Source organism: Phyllostomus discolor, chromosome 3 (genome assembly GCF_004126475.2).
Source record: "Phyllostomus discolor isolate MPI-MPIP mPhyDis1 chromosome 3, mPhyDis1.pri.v3, whole genome shotgun sequence".
Taxonomy (NCBI): domain Eukaryota; kingdom Metazoa; phylum Chordata; class Mammalia; order Chiroptera; family Phyllostomidae; genus Phyllostomus; species Phyllostomus discolor.
This window is the reverse complement of record NC_040905.2, coordinates 73,197,405-73,220,249: the sequence shown is the minus strand read 5'-3', so window position 1 is coordinate 73,220,249 and position 22,845 is coordinate 73,197,405. Positions and strand designations below refer to the sequence as shown.

The following is a 22,845-nucleotide window of genomic DNA, read 5'->3' as shown; positions in this document are numbered from 1 at the left end:
ATTTACAGGACTCAGCATATAGCCATACTCACAGCTATGATTTATTACTGTGAAAGAATACAAAGCAAAATCAGCAAAAGGAAAAGGCAAGGGCACAGTCCACAGGAAACTGGGCTTAGGCTTCTACGCATCCTCTCCCTGTGGAGTCACACAGGATGCATGTAATTCCTCCAGCACCAAATTGTGATAACACATAAAACTGTCAACCAAGGAAGCTCTTGAGAGACTCAGTGTCCAACGATTTCATTGGGGTTGGTCATGTAGGCACCCTCTGCCGAGTATATACTGAAATTCTAGGCTCCCATAAGAAAACTAGTATTTAGCATAAACTACATTGTTTTTACAATTTAAACACAGTAACCCGCTCTTAGCATTTAGGAAATCCAAGCTCCCCAGACCTACAAGGGCCAACCTTGTAGGCAAGACCTTTCTAAGGATAGCAGTTTCAGGCCTACTATATTATTATCTCTTTTTAGCACAGTCATGGTGCCTGTAACTTATTCTAACAATCACAACAACAACACGAAAAGATAAAAAATAAAGCAGATATGCAGAAATGTTAATAATTGGTGAACACGCTTAAGAGGTTTAGAGGAGTTTTTACAGTATTCTTATAACATTTTAAGTTTGAAATCATTCCAAAGTAAAAAGTAAAGAAAAAATTAATGGGGATTTTATCTCTATAGAAAAAAATTTAAATAATAAAATATCTAGAAATTCAGTAAAAACATGTTTACTTACCACCCCCAAAACTACAAAAGTGCACTAATATGAAATACTTAAAAGGAATTAAATATAACTGCAGAATGCAAATATTAGATATTACAAAGATTTCAGTTAGTTCCCTGCCCTATGAGTTGCAGTGAACACCTGATTTTATCAGTGAAGCACCCTCTGCCCCACCTTTTGTGATAACAGGATCCTTTCTTCCCCATGGAGGACCCATTCATTTCCATGGTTCATTCATTCCCATGGTTCAGGTGAGGCTGACCCTGTCGCCTTCCACAGCCCCTCTTCCCTGATGATCATTTCCACCAAAGTGATTAGGCCTTGGTGCTTTCATCTCCTATACCTGTGGCCACATTTAACTGGCTCAGAAATAAGTACCTGACTCAAACTGGATGAATTAGGTAAAGTATTAAGGAAACTCCTCCTCCTGGTAGTCATCTTACTCACCATGTGGTGAGAGCCAGGAGAGGATTAAAGCCATGCAAAAATGAACAGAGACAAAGAGACAGTGCCTAGTGTCCAGACAATCTACTTTGAGTTCCCTGGATCCAACCTTACCTGAAGCTACCATATGTCTGGAATTCTCACTGTCAAAATTAATACTTTCCTTTCTTTATTTTCTTAAGCTAGTAAATAAGGTTTTTGCCTCTTATGATCAAGTATTGTAATATATAATTAAAATCCCAGTGGGATATTTTTAGAAAAAAATTATTCTAATTAATAGAATAGGTAAAAAACAGATAAAATAATAGATTTAAAAAGTTAGATGAACCTAAGACAAGACTGTATTACATCTATGTAACTCAATTTATGATCAAAGAAACATTATAATCTAATAAAGAAAAACTGTTCAAAAATAGTCAGTATTGAAAACATTAGTTATTTAAAATAAAAAAATAGAACTTCATCTCATATTCCCCAAAATTTATTGCTCAAAGTAGTCCCAATGAAAGGGAAAGACATCAATACATACCTAAATTTTTTTCCAGCCATTGATGTCCTTCAATTAGTTGGTCAATTATGGCAAAATAATGTGCAGCAGCTTCATCAGGCATAACCCAGCCACCTGTCACAATTTCAAACTGACCATTTTCTATTAAACTAGGAAGAAAATAATGAAAGAATTTACATTAATATATAAAAAATTAAAATCTACATAAATATTAGGGACAACCTATAAATATAACTGGTGTTTATTATATTAATTGTTAAAACATTTTTTTTTGGTTAAAACATTTTTTTAAAACTAGTGAATGAATTTGAACTTTAGGACCCTGGTGATAAAACATCCGGAGTGCAGTGTCTGAGGTGCTCACCCTAGGCCAAAGCATGCAGGTTGCTTTGGAAGTTCCTTTCCATAAGGGTATATAATCTCCCATATAACCTCAAAGATTCCTGATGGCAAGAGTCACATCTAATTTATTTCTAAATCTTGCAAAGCACCTGGCAAAGTGCTTAACTCAGAGTATATCTTAATGAACATGTATTGGAGGGCTGTCATTTTAAGCATGGTATTTGTTTCAGTACCCCTGTATGGAAAAATCAGGATTTACTTCAGTCCTTCTGACATTGGTGAGTTAATCATGCAAACTACACGGAAGTAACAACATATTAGGGTAAAGCTAGTAAATATCACATGCCTCCAGGAATACAGAAAACATTATAAAGCACTTTGCTTCAGGTTCAGTTAAAATGTGGGCTATCTAGTTTATTTTTCACTACTGAGTGAAACTCGGAACATTAATATTATCTGGCTGTTGAATACTCCTTTGCCATAATACCATGCAAGGTAACTAGATTTCCAGCCCTAGAAAAACTGAATTGTATAAATAAGAATGTACCTTCCTCTGAGAAGGAAAAAAAGAAAAAAATATATATTAAAAACTTGATGAAGTACCTGAGGAAGTATAAGTCAAGGATTAAGCAAACTCTTAAGTGCCACAGACTTGTCAGTTTGCAATAACATGGTTTGGAAAATGGTATAAAATTCCAGAAAGAAAAGCCGCTTTAATAAGGGTACGTATCACTGGCTACTGCCGATAACAGCCAAGTACCAAGTCAAATTTAACTGAAGCAGATCAGAGGCATAGACAAGTATTTTCCTACAAAGCCTATTACATAAGCTAAAACACTAACACAACATCTGATTTATTCGAACACGTGCATAATTGTATAACCACTGACAGAGTGAATAATGGACAGAATTTTTAAAAATGCAAGAATAATTCCTTGTATAAAATTTTAAAATGTTAATTAAATCTGTATTATCATGGGAATCACCAACTAATATAAGTTCACAGAGAGAATATGATGGCTCATTATAGTGTCTAAAGAAAACCAAATGTCCAGTCAAACCTCAGATTCTCATAGGCCCAAGTCAAGAACTTGTAATAAAGAAGCTGGAAATTTCTAAAAATTACCTTTCTTTAATTAACACAACTAAACCCAAGACTATCTTATCCTGCTCTTACTGCCAATGGGTTTTAGCCTTTAGTTAGTTCTTTTTCTTATTTTTCTGGTGATTGCCTGATTTAGCCACACTCTGGAGGCCACAGACCAGACTGCCACCTCTTATGCTTTATAGCCACTATTCGGAAGCCTGAGGTATCAGGACAGGTTTGGGATTTAATCTCTGGCCATCAAATATAGAAACTTGACTTCCTTGTCTCAGTATCTCAATAAATGGATCTTTTGGAAAATTTCAGAAACAAATTCTTTCCTACTCTTAAATAGAAAAATAGAAACTAAAGTGAAAAGTCACTCCAATGTTGAATTTTTCATCTATATCAGTGTTACTTGGCTACGTAATTCCAGTCTCACAAGCATGAATATGCTCCAAGAAACAGCCAAACAAGCAACGAGAATCACACATACCGTATGTAGCAATCAATTTCCCAATCCTCATTTGTCAATAATCTAGCCCTACCACTCCCTATGATGCCCAAGATGCTACTGTAATTGTGTAGTGAACTTTTCTGCACATAATAATTACTTTAAGGACTATCCTGTATATTGTTTTGGGAGAGGCATGAAAAGCCTCCTACTCACTAAAATGTTTTCCAGAATTTTCTTACTTATCGGTTTTTTTCTTTCCTATCATTCCCATCCTAGTTGGTTCCAAGTATCCTCATACCTCAGATCAAATAAAACCTACCCAGGGGAAGTCTCCCTGAGCACCCATCTTAAATTGACACTCCCTCTGTACCCCAACATTCCACCACATGATAGCATTTACCACAAACCATTTACTGACAGGCACAAAAAAGCAGGACTGACAGTCTTACAGAAACAAAACCTCAAAAAATGGAAAAATGTTTAGAATAACAGAAAAGTTATATTAGGTTATACAAATATATTTTAAAACACTGTTAGCAATATTATGGAAATAAAATTAAAACACTTCAACAACACATTTAAGACTTTAATAATTTTTAAAACACATCAAGTAATGGGAAATACCTATATCTCAAAAAAATTACAACAAACATAGGTAATTCCAAGTATTTCCATTTACTTAGTGTTCAACAAACATCAGCTGGGCTATTTCTCTGTGATAGGGGAATACAAAAATTTTTTTGAAAGATGTGTCCACCCAATAGGGTCTATTGAGTAGTTTATTAACAAGAGATTCTCTGTTTTTTTGGCAAATGTTGTTTGCATGTATACTTTTCCCAATATATCCTAATGAACAAGATCTAGAAGCAAACATGAAATGATAGAAAGTGAGGGGAAGGAGTAGGTATATATGTGAAGCAAATGCAGAAAGTACAAAGGGAGCACTACCTTTTGAAATTAAGAACACTCCTGTTTCACTTTTTGAACTGACTGACTTGAAACTACTTAGTGAAGACATTACGGACCTTCAGGTTTTTGCTATTTCATTGCTGGGGAATGTGGTATAAAAAGCTTAAGAAAATAACTGATCAAAATTAAGCTGAGCATATCTGTCACAGCTCACTCTGCCTTTGATACAAATTTACACTTAAGACTTTACTGCCAAGACCAAGAAGCTGCAAATCATTTTCTCTGAGTGCCACTTTTTCCCCTATGTGGATTCAGCACACACTTGGAATTTGGTCACATACAGAAGGATGGACTCTAAGAGCTTTTTTCCTTAATGGGAAAATTGTTACAGATAGCTTAATAAGAAACAATGCATCACTTAGTGAGCTTCAGAGAATCACAAATTAATTTCACATGAGAAAAAGAGTTGAATTTGTAATAACACATCTGGGGGAAACATGGAATAATACAAGATGATGTATAGAAATTCATTCTTAAATAAAAAATTTGTTAAATGGAAAATTCAAAAAGATGGAGGCTTGCAATGAATAAATTAATAACCTACAGACATTTGCTTATCAGATAACCTGACTGATGTGCCTTTCACAGGGAGTATCTGATGTGAGGGTAAAAGTAAGATTTTTTTTAAAAACCTCTCACATAAAATAATTGGGGAAACTCACTGATTATTGTTGATGCCTGCCCTTAAAGACTTAGTAGGAGGGACAGACGGCAAATGAGTCCTCTCTCACCTTTTCCCTTTCTCGTGTCATTCCAGCCATACCCCGCAGCCTTCTTTCAGTTTGCTGTCCATACTGTTTCTGTCTGGAATGTTCTCTCTCCCAATATGTGCCTTGGTGGCTCTCATGGATCTATTAGGAGACTTCATTGGCCACCACCATCCTACCCAAGCCCCACCAAAATTATCTTTCATAAAATCCAACACTTCTCTTTAATAGCATTTATTGCAAACTTAACTATATTATTTGTGTGTCTACTGTCTCTTCCCTTCAACAGACTGCATGTAAGCTCCATGAGGGCAGGAATCGTATCTGTTTTCTCATCACTTAAGTCTGTGTTCCTATCAGTACAAAATTGTCAAAAAAGAGTACAGATAAGCCAAAAGAAAAATGAACAAAAAGTATGAAGTAGATTATTTCAAAACCAATTGGCTCCTATAAAAGAAAAGAAATTTAACTTCACTTCTAAGGAAATGCAAATTCAGATTTCAATGAGATGACACTTTTTACCTACCAGACTGGAGAGATCACAAAGCTGTACAACAGACTGTCATGGCTAAGGTGTATGGCAAAGTAGTTATAATCACACATTGCTGTCAGTAACTATTAAATTTTATAATACATATATACTTTTACCCATGCTCATTCAAAAGTCAGAAAATATATAAAAGTGTAAAATTACATAAAAGCACTGTATACCCTAAAGATATACTGCATTCACAATAGTCGTGAAATTTTATTTATAAATTTTTCACATTAGATGGTTCAATTAATAGTTTCTATGTTTTAATAAGCAGAAAATATACTTTAAATATTTCACTATATAGTAAATATTTCTTTACCCTGTTATTTTTCAAAAAAAAAAAATGAAATGCTCGTTCAAAATAAATTAGAAAATACATTAAGAGGTTAAAATAGAAAATCAAATAAGTCAGTCCACTCTTAATATCTTGCTAAAAATGCATAAGGGGTTATGTAGGCACAGTTTTTAACCAACTTATTTTCCTTAATACTACGCCATAAACATCCTTCCATATTAACAGACATGTACCATTATGTTTATAGCTACACTGTATTTTCTAAAGTATTTTATAATTGAGATAGAACATGTAATATATACATGTTCAATCTGATAAATTCTGACAATTGTTTACACTCCTGTAATCATTACCCGAAACAAGACAGAGAACATTTCCACTGACTGGCTCAGAGAGCTTGGTCCTGCGCCTCTCCAACCAACCCCTACCTCACCCCCACCCCACCAAAAAGAAAAGACATTCTGACATTGTGATTTCTATCACAATAGATCTATTTAGCTCCTCTTAAGACTTCATAAAATGGAATCATACAATATTTACACTATAATATCAGGCTTCTTTTACTTAACATGCTTGTTAGATTCATCCATAGTACTGTTTATTTCAGTAATTCATTATTTTTATGCTGAGTAGTATTCCACTGCACGAATACACTGTAATTTCTTTTTTTAAAAAAATATTTTATTTATTTATTTTTAGAAAGAGGGGAAGGGAGAAAGAAAAAGGGAGAGGAACATCGATGTGTGGTTGCCTCTCATGGTCCCCAACAGAGGACCTGGCCTGCAACCCAGGTACGTGCCCTGACCAGGAATCAAACTGGTGACCCTTCGCTTCACAGGTCAGCACTCCATCCACTGAGCCATACCAGCCAGGGCCATAATTTCTTCTTATCCATTTGAACTGTTTCCAGACTGAAGTTATGATTTTAAAAAAAGCCTGCTATGAAAATATCTGTACAAGTGTTTTGTGAGCATGTTTTTATTTCTCTAGGGGTGAGCTTCTAGGTCACATGATGTATGTTTAACTTTAGAAAACTCTTTGGTGGCTTTTCATAAAGTGTCTCTTTCTACATTCGCACTAGCAATATCTGAGAATGCTGCACACTCTTGCCACCCCTTGGTGTTGTCAGTCATTTTGATTTTAGCCATTCTGAAAGATTTGGAATAGTATTTTGCAGTATCTTTAATTTACATCTCCCTGAGGACCACACACTCCCAGGCCCTTTTATGCACACCCTTCCCCACACTGTTGCATCCTAGTGTTCATTTCTTTCTGATGTTGAACACACCATGCTCTTGCTAATTGCTGACCCATAATCTCAATTCTCTCCTAACCTTTGATTCCTTCCCCATCCTCTATTACTCCCTGCTTAACTGGCTAGTTCTAATCACCTTTCAGGTTTTGACTTGAATACCACCAACTTGAGGAAGCTTTCCAAGACCCCCTTCTTGCTTCCATAGAATAAAACATTTTATTGTGATACTGTGTTTAGTTATATGTCACCCATGCTATGCCCTGAGGGTTGGAACCTGGTCAGTCACTCATTTCCTATATCTCTGGAGCACAGAAAATATTTGTTGAATGAATGGAGTATAAGGAAAGGTTTCAGCGATAAGGTAATATTTCAGCTGAGTCTTGAAATATGAGTAGGACTGAGATTATCTAGTGTACAGAAAAAAAAAAATCCAAGCTGAGCCCATGGGCCAATTTCTAAGTAGGAAAAAGTATGTGCCTGAGGACATTCAGGTGGCTCGGCATGGCTAAGAATAGGGTGCAAGACAGGAAGTGATCAGAAGTGGGGGTGGACAAGTAAGGAGGAATGGGAGAAGAAAAGCCAGGACGTGACAGGCAAAGGAGACTGGTCTGTACCTTTTGACAGGGAAGTGTCACTGAAACATATTGAAGCCAAGCGGCATAGGCAGATTCACATACTATATCAAAAACCTAACTCTGTTGGTGAAATGAAGGACACCTAGAAGCCAGAAAAAGGAAACAAGAGTAAGGGGATGGAGCTGGGGGTCCGTATGCAGAGACACTAAAGGGGCAGAACTGACAAGGTTTAGGAACTGACTGGATGGGGCCCACAGGTAGAGCACACTGTGGTCAAGAGCACTGGTTCTGGGGTGAGAATGCTTGACTGTGGTCCTCATGCCACACTTACGGAAGGGGGGGGCCCGGGGGGTGTAGGCACTTTCCTTAACACTTCTGCTTCAGTTGCTTCCACAGTAGATAAGAACAATAAAGAACCTTAACTAATGGGAATGATATAGGGCTGACTGAATAAACACATATTAGTGCTTAAAACATGCCTATACATAGCATTCAATAAATGTTAGTCATTACTATTACCATTAACTAGGGAAGAAGAAAGAAGTTGAGGTAAGAGCTGTAGATCTGGAAGCAGCCTGAACACCTGGTCATTAAAACCACAGTGTGGACAAGTACACACACTAAAGAGAAGAGCCAAAGAGAAGAACCACACAGGCCAGAATGGGGACTTTTTAGAGAAGGAAATCAGAGGTGATGAGGAAGGAATGCTCAGCAATGCAGGAAGAGAACCAGTAGACAAAGAGCTCCGGGTCACAGGAGGCAAAAAAGGAAAGAATTTCAAGAAGAATGGAGTGGTCAATGTAAATGCTGCAAAGAGATTCTCCCAGGGAACTGAGGAAGTATCCAATGGATGAGGCAGACGGGATGGTCCTCATGGCTTCTGCCAGATTCTGTGAGGCAAACAGAAGCCAGCAGTTGAAGTGAATGAGAACAGAGCTGCCTCGTTCGAGATGAAATGGGATTGGAGAGAATGGGATGAAACACATACTTTCTATACTACATGCACACTTCTGCTTCAACTATTAGGACGAAGTTATTCAGATAGTGTGTGTATTGCTTTCATTCCTCTGTGAAATGTTATGCATGTTTAGACTGTAAACTCAACCCAAATCTGCAATTTTCCCTGAACATCACAAGACACACGATGACTTCTCACTGCTCTACAAATCTGGCAGCAGTCTTCAGTCAAATACCATAAAATCCAACTTGTATAAAATGTATAATAAATTAGTCTGTACAAAAATTTCAGAGGTATATTCTTCTAGTGAAACTCAAAATGCTCATCAGTAAATTTGGACTTGTATTACGTAAAAAAGTAACCTCAAACATTTCTCTGATTTCAATAAGGAAACGGAGATGTTAAGAGAACAAGGTAGAAGATTCACTTAAATATAAACTTAGGAAAAGAGGTTTAAGAGGATGGTACAAAGATTAGAGCAAGATTTCGCATTCTTGGCAAAGCAATGAAACCCAGCAATGTGGTAAAGATATAATAGCCTTCCAGGACATATTTGGAGCCTTGTCTCATACCGAAAGGTCCACAGAAAGAAGCTGGTCAAGGCTGGCAAACACACAACCGTTCTGGAGGCTAACAGCTCAGTGGATTGCTCCACTGAACACCGGTCTCAATGGCAGGAGCAGATGCAATGTAAAAACCATTTCAATGCCTCAGAGCCCAGAGAGGAAAGATGAATATGTAATACACTGGGTACTAGTCAAAGGAAATGCTAAGGGCTCACGTTTCAGCTGCTTGACTGAATAAGGGCACACATTGTGATGTATTTTAAACATCATGCAGTATTTAACTGCATTTAGACAAAAATACTCAACTAGGAAGACTAAAATGTAAAAAGAATGTTAACATACCAGTCATTTTCAAAATAAAACAAGTATAGACCAAAAATGTGCTGATTATTTAATGAGAAGCAATTTCTTTTAAATCCAGTGGATATGTGTTACAATCAGGCACCCTGACTACAATTGATTAAATTAGTTTGAATCACAAAATAATGAAAAAGCTAGATGTTTGCATAGATCTCCCTTTAGTTAACTAGATATTCATTTTCAAAAGCTTATAGAGCTGACTACTTCTGCCACAGGGGAAAGAATCAAACAAGTCATTGCTCGAATAGATTATGGGATCATTTCAGTTATGTTTCTGTTAAGTTCCCACAATCAATTGGTATTCTTTAGGGATAATAAAAGCTCACATGGAACTCTGCAGGAATTAACTGGTTCTGTTCTGCAACAGCTAGCTTGCAAATTTAGGTACAGACATTTAATCCACAGACTCATCTTCAGAAGGAAAAAGAAGCCACTGCATAAGCATTACACTAGTAGTCAAAAAAATTTTATCAGTAATGCCACTTAGTACAAGCTCAGAATTTTAAATAATAGAAGCAAACCTATGTAGCTATTGTTTCCCCCAACAAACATATGTTTGGGCAAGAAACACTAAGAATGCCTAAGTAGGAAAAAAATGCTATTACCCTAGTTCTATAGGTAAATGTAATAAATGAATACAAGTAAATAGTTATAGCTAGAAGGGAGGCAACTTTAGCAAAGCTTAACCAAAAATAACACTCAGTGTCCCTAATGTGTCTATAAAACAATTTTTTCTTCAAGCAAAATGATATTATTAAGGATCAAGCTTATATTTCAGAATCATTCCCATTGCCAAAATAAAAGGAATCTGAGTAAAACAATGGATTAAGCACTAAATTCTAATATGCATCCCCCCCACCCCCTGCCACATCTTACTATTCTTTACCCTTAATACTGGGTTGAATCACATAAAATGGGCCAATATTGTACATCAAAGCAGTCAAATATCGGCAATTTCATATGGTCCAACGTAAGTAAAATGGCCAATAGAACAGGAAAAGAGAGAGAGAAATGTGTCCAGGTAGGGTCAAGAGAAGGTGACCATCCTCATGCCATAAAATCAGCAGCATCTGTGACAGATGCTATGCAGGTGAAACTAAAAGAATTGAACAAGTACTGACCTACAACCCTTCCACATGAAAAATCAGCAGGGAGTCCCAAGTACTGGGCTGGCCAAAAAGTTCATTTGTTTATTTCTATAAGATGGCTCTAGTAGCATTTAGTCGTCTTTAACTTCACTCAAAGCAATTGTTAGGTTGCATTGTGACAGCTGTCATATCAGTGAGCATTATAAAGACCACACTTAATCAAAACTGGTGAATTTTTGTGTAGCCATTTTAATGTTGAGGATGGAAAAAATACTCAATGTTTTCAGATTATGCTTTATAATTTTAAGAAAGGTAAAAACACAATTGAAACACACAAAAAAGGATTTGTGCAGTGCATGGAGAAGGTGCTGTGACTGATTGAATGCGTCAAAAGTGGTTTGCGAAGTATTGTGCTAGAGATTTCTTGCTGGATGATGCTCCGTGGTGAGGTAGACCAGTTGAAGTTGATAGCGGTCAAACAAGATATTAATTAAGAACAATCAACACACTCAGAATATCCAAATCAATCAAGTTATTGGTGAAAATGAAAAATGTCTCATTTATTTTACAGAAAAAAACTAAATGAACTTTTTAGCCTACCCAATACTAAAGAGAGAAGATCTGAGAGATGCCCCTAATCTGAAGGGCCAAGGACTTCAACACAGCTGAATCTTGGGACAGACACTAATCCCAGTCCCTCCCTGCATCCTCATGGTGTTTCCCAAGCCCAAAGGTGCAGGAGCCTCTCCACCCACAGGCCCTGACTGCTGCAGAGAGCAGCTCCCCAATGCAGCTACACTGGGACAGAGCCAGGCCTCACCTTACCAAAGGTAGCAAGCAGCAAACCCAGTTTCCTTCTGCGGTAGCTGGATTCTTACCTATAGTCAGTGAGAAAGCGCCTTCATACAGGCTCCTAGTGAGGAAGGTTGGCTTACAGGCCACACAAAAGGAAGCTAGATAGAGAAAGCCAGCCACAGGTGCCTCACCTGACTAACAGCAAACACTTCACTGACCTCCCAACCTTCTCAGACCCAGCTCTTCCCTTTCCCTCAGCTAGTCCTATTCATAATCTGGGCATCTTTTCTGGCTGTAGGGTCTCTACTGCTCATCTAGAACTCAGCTCTCTAAAAATGGATCTGAGGAATAATCTCTCAGGTAGGTGTCTTGTTTACAAGCTACACTAGCTGATGCTGGAGGGGAAATGTGTTGGGAGATTGTCTGGGGCACAGAGTACTGAGGACAAGCTATAAGTCCCCTTAACAAACGGCTGGAAGAAAACAAGAGGCCATGTGCTATGAGAACAACAGGGACCATGCCACAGGACAGGGAGAGCCTTGCAAATGCACCAGTGCTGTGAGGGATGACCTGCAACCTTTTCTCCATATCTGTCTCCCTTCTTCCCATCTCTCCACCTTACTTCACTCTCTAATGATTCAAAACCCTAGAAAAATAACAAGCTGATGAACTGAGCTCAGGTCATAGCTGGCCTAGCTGGTCTATCTGATCTGGGGCAGGAAGGAGGATCTGATTTCTATGAAGGACCATTTCCCAAAAGGAAATCTGGTGAAATGGATGTTGGCCAACCAATGTTAACGAATAACCACGGCAAGGAAACAAAGTATGTGGTTAGAAAAGGAAGGGATTTCAGGAGTTACTCTCCATTTTGAAACAAATTACAAATGTGAATAGACCGTTATTGCTAAAGATGAATGAAGTGGGCAAATATACATAATTTCTGCACAACAACATAAAGAACACAGAACTAAAGAGTAATAAAAAACACAGTTAAAAGCAGGCACGTAAAGCCAGAAAGGAACAGAGTCCATACCACAGAGAAGTGAATCTGAGGGGGTGTAAAAAAAAAAAAAAAAACTCGAGGAAAAAACTCACAAAACACAGTGAATATAACAAATAAAATAAAAATACATATGCGAAAGAGAGACCGGAGACTAAACAAATGAAATAAAAACAGTAATTATTAGTAAGAGCAAAAAATAGCTGAAGAAATGTTTGAACTGGTAGATGGAAAATTTAACAAGTTATTTATACCTACATACCTAGTGAAAATTTAGAATTTCATGGATAAAATTTTTAAAATCCTAAAAATATCCAAGTTGTGGGGGGGAATGATCTTCAGTGAAACATTACATAAGGAAGCTTTTTTAAGATAGAAAACATAATTTTATAGTTAAGTTCTGCTTTAAAAGATGACTCTCAGGATAACTTCAGAACTAAAAAGACTTGGTATCCAAGAAAAATCCTCAGAGTGGCAAATAAAAGTTAAAATAATAAGAGTTTCTAATGTTATTAATGACTTAAAATACTCCAAACATTGTGCTAAGCACATTATTCCTATTCATTCAATCCTCATAAAAAATAAATAAAATAGGTTCCAATATCACCCCCATTTGACAAAAGAAGAAGACGAGGCACAGAGAGGTTCACTTCCCCAAGTCACACAGCGGTGGCAGTCTCCTCGGATCTGACCCCATGCAGCCTGGCTTCAGTGCCCAGCCATTTGAGCTACCACTCTAGATTGTACTTACAGTAAAAGGGGCAGTGCAGGTTAGGCAAACCCAAACAAAAAGAATAAAAATTGCATAGTCCATACTCTCTGACCACACTAGTTTTTTATATAAAAACTAGTTCTTAAAGCTAAAATGTAACTGGGAAAAAAATTGCACTTGGAAATTAAAAATTATTCTAACATACTCAAATCAAGAAGAAAACGATAGATACAGTTATATAACATTTAAGAACAACATACAATAAAAAATAACACAAAAATGTAAAAGCTAGTTAGAGCAGTGCTAAAAGGCAAACACATGAAACAGACATATTTCTTTATTATAATAAATGAACTGGGCCATTTAGCATTAATAAAAGCAGGAAGACGGAATTAGTAAAAGATAAAAGCATAAAAGTCAACTGTAGAAACCAGTTAATGTATAAGTAGTTCTTTGGGGATTAGAGGAGAGTGCAAAAACCACCAAAAAAATTTAAATGCTTTAGCCACTCTAATCAAGATGAAGAAAAATTCAGCTTCCCAAAAGTAAAACAGAAAAAAAAATTACAGATGTAATAAGATCTTACACTCTAAACAATTGAAGTAAAATTTCTATGAAATTCTAATTTAAGATAACATGAAGTTTATTTATACACAAGGAGCAACACAAGACCTAGGCAGACAAAAATTTTTTTTTAAATCTTAAAACTCAGTCAAGGAATTACCTATAAAACAAACACCAGTTCCACAGGGTTTTTATAAAACAGTTCTTAATGTAAAAGGTTGGCTCAATTTAAGGATCTGTTGGACTCTGCATGGGGGGCGGGGTGGTTAGGGAACAAAGAATCTAAATTAGCTGCTAACGATTCAATTTAAAAGTCAAGATAATTTAGATAACATTTTGGAATTCCAGCCTCTCCTGAATAATTAGAGGAATTTCTTAACAACTCTGGTTCCTGCAGCCAATTCGGTTAGAGTGGAAAAGTGGCCACCCCTTTTGGTTGAACTCTTTGTTCAACCCAGTACCCCCAAAGCCCTAGCCAATCTTATAAGCATTTTCAGGGTGCTATCATAGGGAATAAAAAATAAAACCTCCTAATGACTAGTGGTGGATAACCAGTTCTACCCAAACTACATTTAATGTTTTATATCAATCTCCATCAAAATACCATTTTTAAAAGGGTAGGAAAATTTTTCTAAATTAAAACTCCATGGAGAAATTAATTGGTCACTCATTAAAGTAATTTTTCAATAAAGAAAGACAAGGAGAGATTTAAACTGTCAGTCAATGGGCCCTGGCTGGTGTGGCCCAGTGGATTGAGCGCAGGACTGCGAATCAAAAGGTCACTAGTTCGACTCCCAGTCGGGGCACATGTCTGGGTTGCAGGGCCAGGTCCCTGGTTGGGGGTGTAAGAGGCAACCACATATTGATATTTCTCTCCCTCTCTTTCTCCCTTCCTTCCCCTCTCTAAAATAACTAAATATTTTTTTAAAAATAAAACTGTCAATGAAACATATAAAGCTGCAACAATTACAGTCAAACAGAAAGTCCATGAGAAAAGTGAGAAATTCCAGAATTCAATGCATATTTTAATACAATAAAGATGGCACTTCAAATCAGTAAAAAGGGTGGACTATTTAAATCTTTGGAAAGCAGCGCAGCATGAAAAGAAACAGGCTATTGGGCTGTACAGGCTGGAATGAATAGCTCAGCAGTGAGGCATGTCCCAGCTGGGTGACCCTGAAAGACCAGCAATGCCCTTATCTCTAAAATGTGGACAGTCGTTGTTCCTACGTCAGAGGGCTGTTGTGAGGAAGTCCTTACCACTGTAAAGTACTTAGAACAGAGACTAACGAGTACATGCTGTATATGTGATACTATTCAGTTGGCCAAAAAGTCCATTTAGTTTTTCCCATAAAATAAAAGACATATTTTTCATTTTCACCAATAACTCTATTGACTTGGATATTTTGAGTATGTTGGCTATCTCCCATGTGGTACGAAGTTGATTATTTTCAATTAATTTCTCGATTTGATCAGTACTAACTTCAACTGGTATTCCCGATCCTGAAGCACAGTCCAGCAAGAAATCACCAGTACGAAACTTCACAAACCACTTTTGACACATTGAATTAACCACAGCACCTTCTCCATACACTGTACAAATCTGCCACTGCCACTGCACAAATAAATAAATACTTCAAGAGAAATAAGGATTGGTATGTGTGTATATTATGTGTGCAAATATAACTATAAACCAGTAAGAAAAATTATTGCACTTCAGTTGTTTTTACTTTTCTTGAAATAATAAAGTATAATATGCTGAAAATGTTGCATATTTTCTTCCATCTTCAATAATAAAATGGCTACACAAAAATTCACCAATTTTGATAAGTTTTTTAAATACACACTGATATAACAACTGTCACAATACAATCTAACAAAATTGTTTTGAATGAAGTTAAAAACAACCAAGCACTACTAGAGCCATACTACAGAAAAAAATGAACTTTTTGGCCAACACAACAAATAAATAAAAGAAAGCAATACATGCTAAAATAATCTTTAAACTATAGGGAGCAGAGGAGAGGGAGACATGGTGAACAGAATCTCCCACCACAACACATTAAAAAAAATTAATTTCAGGATTTTAAAAATTGAATGGTAAAAAATGAAACTAGGGAAAAGAGGATAACTTATCTGGTCTCTAGATTAAGGAAAACCTTTTAAAATATGACATGCAAAGTAAATAAAAGGAAAACAGATTCATCAGTTTGGTAACGTAAGGATGTTAAAAGTCTGATATCAAGCAGTAAGAATTAAGAAAATAAATACATCAAGATAAATAAGGACTGGTATGTGTGTATGTTATGTGTGCAAATATAACTATAAACCAGTAAGAAAAATTATACGATCAGGCCATTTATAAAATGTTTTACCTATACATATGAGAAATAAACAATATTACCACTCATCAAAAATGTAAATTAAAATTATATATTTCAACCATTAAATTGGTCAAGGTTTCAGAGAAAAAAGTTGTATTATTGGTGAACAGCTGTATTATATGGAAGACTAAAGAATACACTGAAACAACCTTTCCAGGGGCCCTTTGATTATATGCTTCAAAAAAAACCTTTAAAATACTAAGCCCCTTTAACCTTGTAATTCCATTTCTAGGACAAAGTTGTAACATGCAAATTTCAATGAAAAAGTTTCAAGTCACTTTTTCAGGGATGAACCAGAATCACAGAAAAAAGGATGTGAAAAAATATTTTAAGTTTCAGATATAAAACTAAGAATTTTCACCTTCTAAAAATTCAACACTTGTTTCACTGTACAATGAATGTTTAATATCACCAAACTTAAAAAAAAAAGCTTAAAAACAAACCTTTTAACAGCATCCTTCTTTTGAATATCTAGAGTATCCCACCACTTTGAAAGGTAAGAGATCTCAGACCAAATAAATTTCCTCCTTGAGTCTTCTTTCAGCTTGATGACCATGTTATTAAAAATATACTGAGTCTTCTCTTTAAAGTATTCATCAAAAGTCTTCAACCAACCTAAATCAAGACACAAATATATCACAAAGGTCTAGTTCATATGTCTGATTTCAACTTAGTCATATTCCACTGTATTACCTTTAGATACCCTTGGATGTTTAAGTCATATACAGGCATACATAATAATTTAACAAACGTTTTGAATTAATGAAACATTTCAATAAACATAAGACTCAAAAACTCACTAAAAATTAAACTATAAAAATATTGTGAAAATTGCACAAATTGAGATACAAATGAGAAAAATGACCAAAGGCCAAAAAGTACTTGCTTATACTTAATAAGCATAGTATCTAATTATTTATAATTTATCTCTAAGAAATCTTATTTTAAAAATCTGAACAATGTTAACAAGTTGGCATTACTGTTCTCATACTATGGGATGAAATGTGTATCCTCTCGGGCGAATCTAAAATTCTCCACCCATTAAGTTAAATTAAAAAAAAAAATAAAAAATACAAGGGGTACCTAAAAGCCAACAGCAGAGCAATAAGGTAATTACACTGTTATGAATATTGAGAAGTAGAATTCTGCCAAAAATAGGCACTGGTTCCCAAAGGCTGTTCATTATTCCATTTTTTGGAAGCACAAATTGACACTAATCAAATAACAAATGTGTACACATCTATGTAAAGTTTTCTCAAAAGAGAACTGTAGATGATGACAACTTAGTTCTCTGATTCTTCCTACTACTTGTCAAATATCCAGGCAATTTTATCTAAAGACATTTGCAATCCAAGTATAAAGAAACATTCTTAATAAGACCCATAGGTCCCAGCTGGCAGAGTACTAAAGCGAGATAATGAGTGACTGAGGCAAAAACGTACAGAGCCACCAGTTCTACCTACTGGCAAAGTGGACCTTCTAGAAAATAACCTCTTATCTGTAAAATCTTACAGGGAGGAGTGTCCCTACATCCAAGCTGAGCTCTACTGCTCTATTGTTTCCAAGCCTCAAACACGTGGGAAGCTAAAATACCAAATGACTATTTGTTTTGTCACTGTGATTAAGTTAATATTCAACATATACTATATTTGCTGGCAAAAAATAATAAAAACCTGAGATGGCAGAGAAGACAATACAACTGTTTTGACAACGCAAATAGGAGCTTCTGAAAAGGGCACTGCCACTGTGACAATATTTCTTCCTTTTGCTTTAACTGAAATCTATTCATTCATTCATTCTACAGTTATTTATTAAGCACCTGCAAAGTGACAGGTATGAAGCTAAAAGCCAAGTCGAAATAAGTGTCAAATATTTTTTTATAGGACTTTCTTGATCCAGGGCACTTTTAAGGTGGTTTTACACCAAATAATGCTACCCACATAATCCAACTTTTCCATGTTTAAATTAAAAGCCTGTACCTGTAATAAAAAAAAACAAACATCAAAAACTGAGGTATCTTAGTGTGATCAGACCCGAGCCTGATATATAATAAATACTAACTACTACTACTATTATTAGCATAATTATCATCATAAGTCTTTAATTGCCCATTTCCCATCTCTACAATTAAAGCAGGTAAATGAAGAAATGAAAACAATATTTCTAACATATATTTTTGAAAAATATACAATTTACATAAAATATTTAAATAAACTGCTTCACATCTTACACATATTGGTTGTCCAAAATCATGATTTTCATAGAATTCATTCTGTGCCCTTGTTACGTGCTGAAGTCCTAACTCCCAGTACCTCAAAATGTGACTATTTGGCTCTAGAGTCTTTAAAGAGGTAATGAGATCATGCGAGTGGACCGTAACCCAATATGCCCTTATAAGAAAAGGACACGGACACACACAGAGGAAAGACCATATGAAGACACTTGGGGAAGAAGGCCATCTACAAGCCAAGACAAGAGGCCCTCAGAAGAACCCGACACTGCTGCCACCTTAATTTTGGACTTCTAGCCTCCAGAAATGTTAAGAAATAAATTTCAGGTGTTTAAGCCTTCTAGCGTGTGTAGTACTTTGTTAACAACAGCCCTAGCAAAATAATACAGCACTAGAAAAAATTAGTTTTATTACTACCCAAAAAATAAAAATTGCAGTGTGGGAAGAATTTATTTTCCCAAATGCCATCATAATATTTAATATACATCTACCTCCATATTGCAAGATTGAGCCAAAAGCAAATCTACATAAGTAACATCTATTTTTGTACCATGCTATTATTACGGTACATATGTATATCAAGGACCATGTAAATTATTTAACCAGTTCTATTAGAGCTATTTTTTAAAAATATCAGATACTTTTCATCTAAATTATTAAAAAGGAAAAAACTAATCCTAATTACTTGGTTATTAACTGAATTGAAGAAAAGACCTATGAATAGTGGAATGCCTCCGAAATTAATTTAGTAAGGAAATTCTAGTAATCTAGCATAAAAGGCAAACTTAGAATAGCCTTTAGAAAGATTAATAAGTAAAGTGTTTTTTAAAGTGCAATTACTTATTTTCATCAGTTGAACTCTGTTATGAACTAAGGCCATTTCAAAAAGTAGTCTATCACAGGAGTTTTCATAAAAGAATCACAGTGACTGATGAATCCATTCTGCCTCCAACACTTCATCTGCCCTTCAACAATCACACAGAAGATATGTAAAAGATACTTAAGCGAGCGAAACTACAAGCTCAGAGATGTCAACTCTCTTCAGAGCTTTCCACAAAACTCATCTATAACACAGACTAATATCACAACAATTTAGCACAATTAATGAAGAATGAACTGAAAGAGAGCCTCTTGAAGCTTCCAATATTGAGTAATATAACAGTAAATTAGTTTTTATTACTCTATACAATAGAGTAATCAAGTATTCCCTCTTACACTGAATTGGCTTTTCCTTTTTCCAAATTACTGTAAAACTACAACTGTACATTATCATGAGTCCCATCAGAAAGATTGTATTTTATAAAAAGTTCCACGGGATAAATTTTTGTGACATAAAATTATACTCTTACATCTAGATTTAATCATCTTAGGACACTGAGTTGCAGAATGATTTACTTAAATGGTCAATTCACAGCCTTTTCCTTTCCCTTGAATACACCTGGAAATTGAACCAGGGCTGAAACAGCATTAAGAACACCTTTCCATTTAGTCTTTGGCACTCTAACACCACTATCACCCATAAAAAATCTAATTGCTATATTAAGTAAGTGGGGAAATATTTAAAACAGAGAATACATAATTATAAGTTCTATAAAGCAGGTATAATTCTAAATTTGATATCATTATTTTATCATAAAAATTTAAGTTCTAGAGTATATAAAACTAATAAAAGTTGAAAACTATTGTTTATTTCTAATGTGTATAAATAATTAAACATCTATTAATTGTACACTGAAAAAACAGAATTTTTTAAAATCCTGGACTCCTATCTAGTTTCCAAGTCTCAAGACTTTGTGGAGACCTGATCCTCCTAAAGAACACTTAGTTTCATTTGGTTCATGGGTGTACTCAGTATCACCCACAGGACCAGGCAAGAATGCCCCTCCCTGAGCTCCCCATTCTTCCTCTGACAACATCTCTTCCACATGATAAATCCACAGGGCAAAGAATGGGCCCATCCAGAGCCTGCCCTGCCCTGCCCTGCCCTGCCCTTTTGAGTACCAGGGGCCCAGAAATTTGTGTCCAAACAGCCCCAGGCCAGCTTCTAGAGCCTCCCCTGTCAGGGCAGTCAACCTTGCAGGTAGTAACCTCCAAGGTCCTACCATTTGTAGAGATGTGCAAAAAGTGCTGATGTGTCTGAAAGAAGGACCAGATCTAGGAAGCAAGGGGGTGGGCTGCCCCACAGGCTGACTCTCCCCACCTACCACCACATTCAAGTGGGGAACTGCAGCCCCAGCAATCTAAGCCCATACTTGGCCTTCTAGATCAGTGAGCTACAATGTTCCTTAAGGCAGGTGGAAAGGACCTATTTTATTTAGCAATACATTAGTTTGATTTATAACTTTTAAATATTTAAACTTAGGGTCTGAGGGCCTCCATGTATTTTTGCTTCTGGTCCTGAAAATTTTCAATGCAGGCCTAAAAACATGCCAACCCAAACTTCAAACTAGTTAGTTATCATGAATCTAGCAACTGATATGAAACCTACAATAGCAAGAATTCAATAATCACTTGATAGATGAATGATGATGTGTGGCCAAAAAGACTGAAAAAAATGGTATATGGAACATAAATGCAAATTTATTATACTTCAACTAGAAATGAAACCAAAGGTAAAAGATATCATATACTACTAGCTCCAATATGTCCACTACTGTCTATTCTAATGCTAATCTAATAATCTTTGACAAATACCTTTGAATTTCTTTGGTTTTTTTATTGAATTTATTGGAGTGATACCAGTTAATAAAATGATATAGGTTTCAGGCATATAATCCTGTAACACATCATCTGTACATTGTTTTGTGTGTTCACCACCACAAGTCAAGTCTCCTTCCATCACCGTTTATCCCCTTACCTTCTTCTACCTCCACCCACCGCCTTTCACTCTGGTAATAACCACAGTTGATATTTTTGAAAAGGCTCTGTGAGCCCTAAAATGATTTAAAACACCCATCTCAAAAAAGGCATGTCCCTCAAATCACTGTTACACTGTTATGGTTTTAACTACTACAATAATGATTTTTTAATGAGTACATTAATTTCATTCAAAAGTTAAATAGGTACCAACTGTTAAGAAAACATAAAAAGACTTTGAGTCAGAAATAATTATATACAAATAACCATTTAAAAATGCAACGTAAGCTTCAAGTTATTTCCATTTTAATGTAATATTCTGTAACTTAAAAACAAATACAAATATGACTCATAAAAAAGCTTCTTTATTTTAGTAATTACATTATTCTCTTTCAACAGGTTTCTTCCAGCTCTTGTGAAATCCTTCAATAATTGACTACAACATCCAGTCTTACACTTAAGGGTCACATATAATCTTAATTGGTATTACCATACCTCACATATGCTGCTGATTAATTTCTATTATAAATTATGCTTGCTTTTCCCCCACTAATAAACTGTGAAAGGGTTTTAATTAACATCCTGTTCTGGTTTATTCATTCAAATACAAACCAAGCATCTAATAAGGGCAAAGCAATAAAGCCAATCTAAATGGAAACAGATTCTATAGTGAATATATGAACAAATGCTGTGAGAATAAAGAAATGGTAAATTCCTACCAAAAGGATAAAAGAGAGATTCTTGGATTAGTCATCATCTGGTTAGGGGGAAAAGGTGGTATTTCCAAATTGAGGCAAGAGCATATGGAAAATACACCAAGCCATGATGGTAGATGCCAATTTCAGGAAGCAGAAGGCAGCTAGGTATGGCTGCACTGCAGCTTACACAGTGGGAGTACGTTGAGAAATGAAAATAGAAGTGAGGCATCAGATCATTGGAAAGCTTCTGAACCATTTTTGATTCTTACTGAAAACTTGGGAGGAAGAACGTTAAGGTTTTCTGAGTTGTGCTTTGAAAAATAACTGGAGAATAAATGGTAATTGAAAAAAATACAATAAAGATTAAATTAAAAAAGAAAAATAACTGTTCTGTAAGTGTAAAGGATAGATAAAAAAAAAAGTAAAGTAGAAGAGAAACAGAAAATGAGGCCATTATAATAATTCTGCTTTTAAAAAAATGTCCATGGACAACAGTGGGATGATTGCTGGCGGGGAGGGAAGTATAAGGGGACTAAACAGTAATTAAAAAAAAAATAAAGATTAAATTTTAAAAAATGGTTAATGAATTGCTGTGGAAACAGACCAAAATAAGAGGCAAAATGAAGAGAACTTAGTAACTGATTGAAGTTTCCAAGAGAGAAGAGTGGGAGAGTCAGGATTAAGCTTATGTTTTCAAAAGACCCATGAATGTTTGGAAACCTATAAACCTGCTG

General features: G+C 35.7%; 1 protein-coding gene across 1 annotated transcript in view; it reads right to left on the bottom strand.

Moving 5' to 3' along the window:
• Positions 1–22,845, bottom strand: part of MAN2A1 (mannosidase alpha class 2A member 1) — a 163,249-nt gene that overhangs the window by 100,113 nt on the left and 40,291 nt on the right. Inside the window, exons 4-5 of the mRNA XM_028510212.2 lie at positions 16,771–16,942; positions 1,703–1,830 (exon numbers count right to left, since the gene is read on the bottom strand). Coding sequence (XP_028366013.1) covers positions 1,703–1,830; positions 16,771–16,942 — 300 coding nt within the window. The remainder of the gene's footprint in view (positions 1–1,702; positions 1,831–16,770; positions 16,943–22,845) is intronic.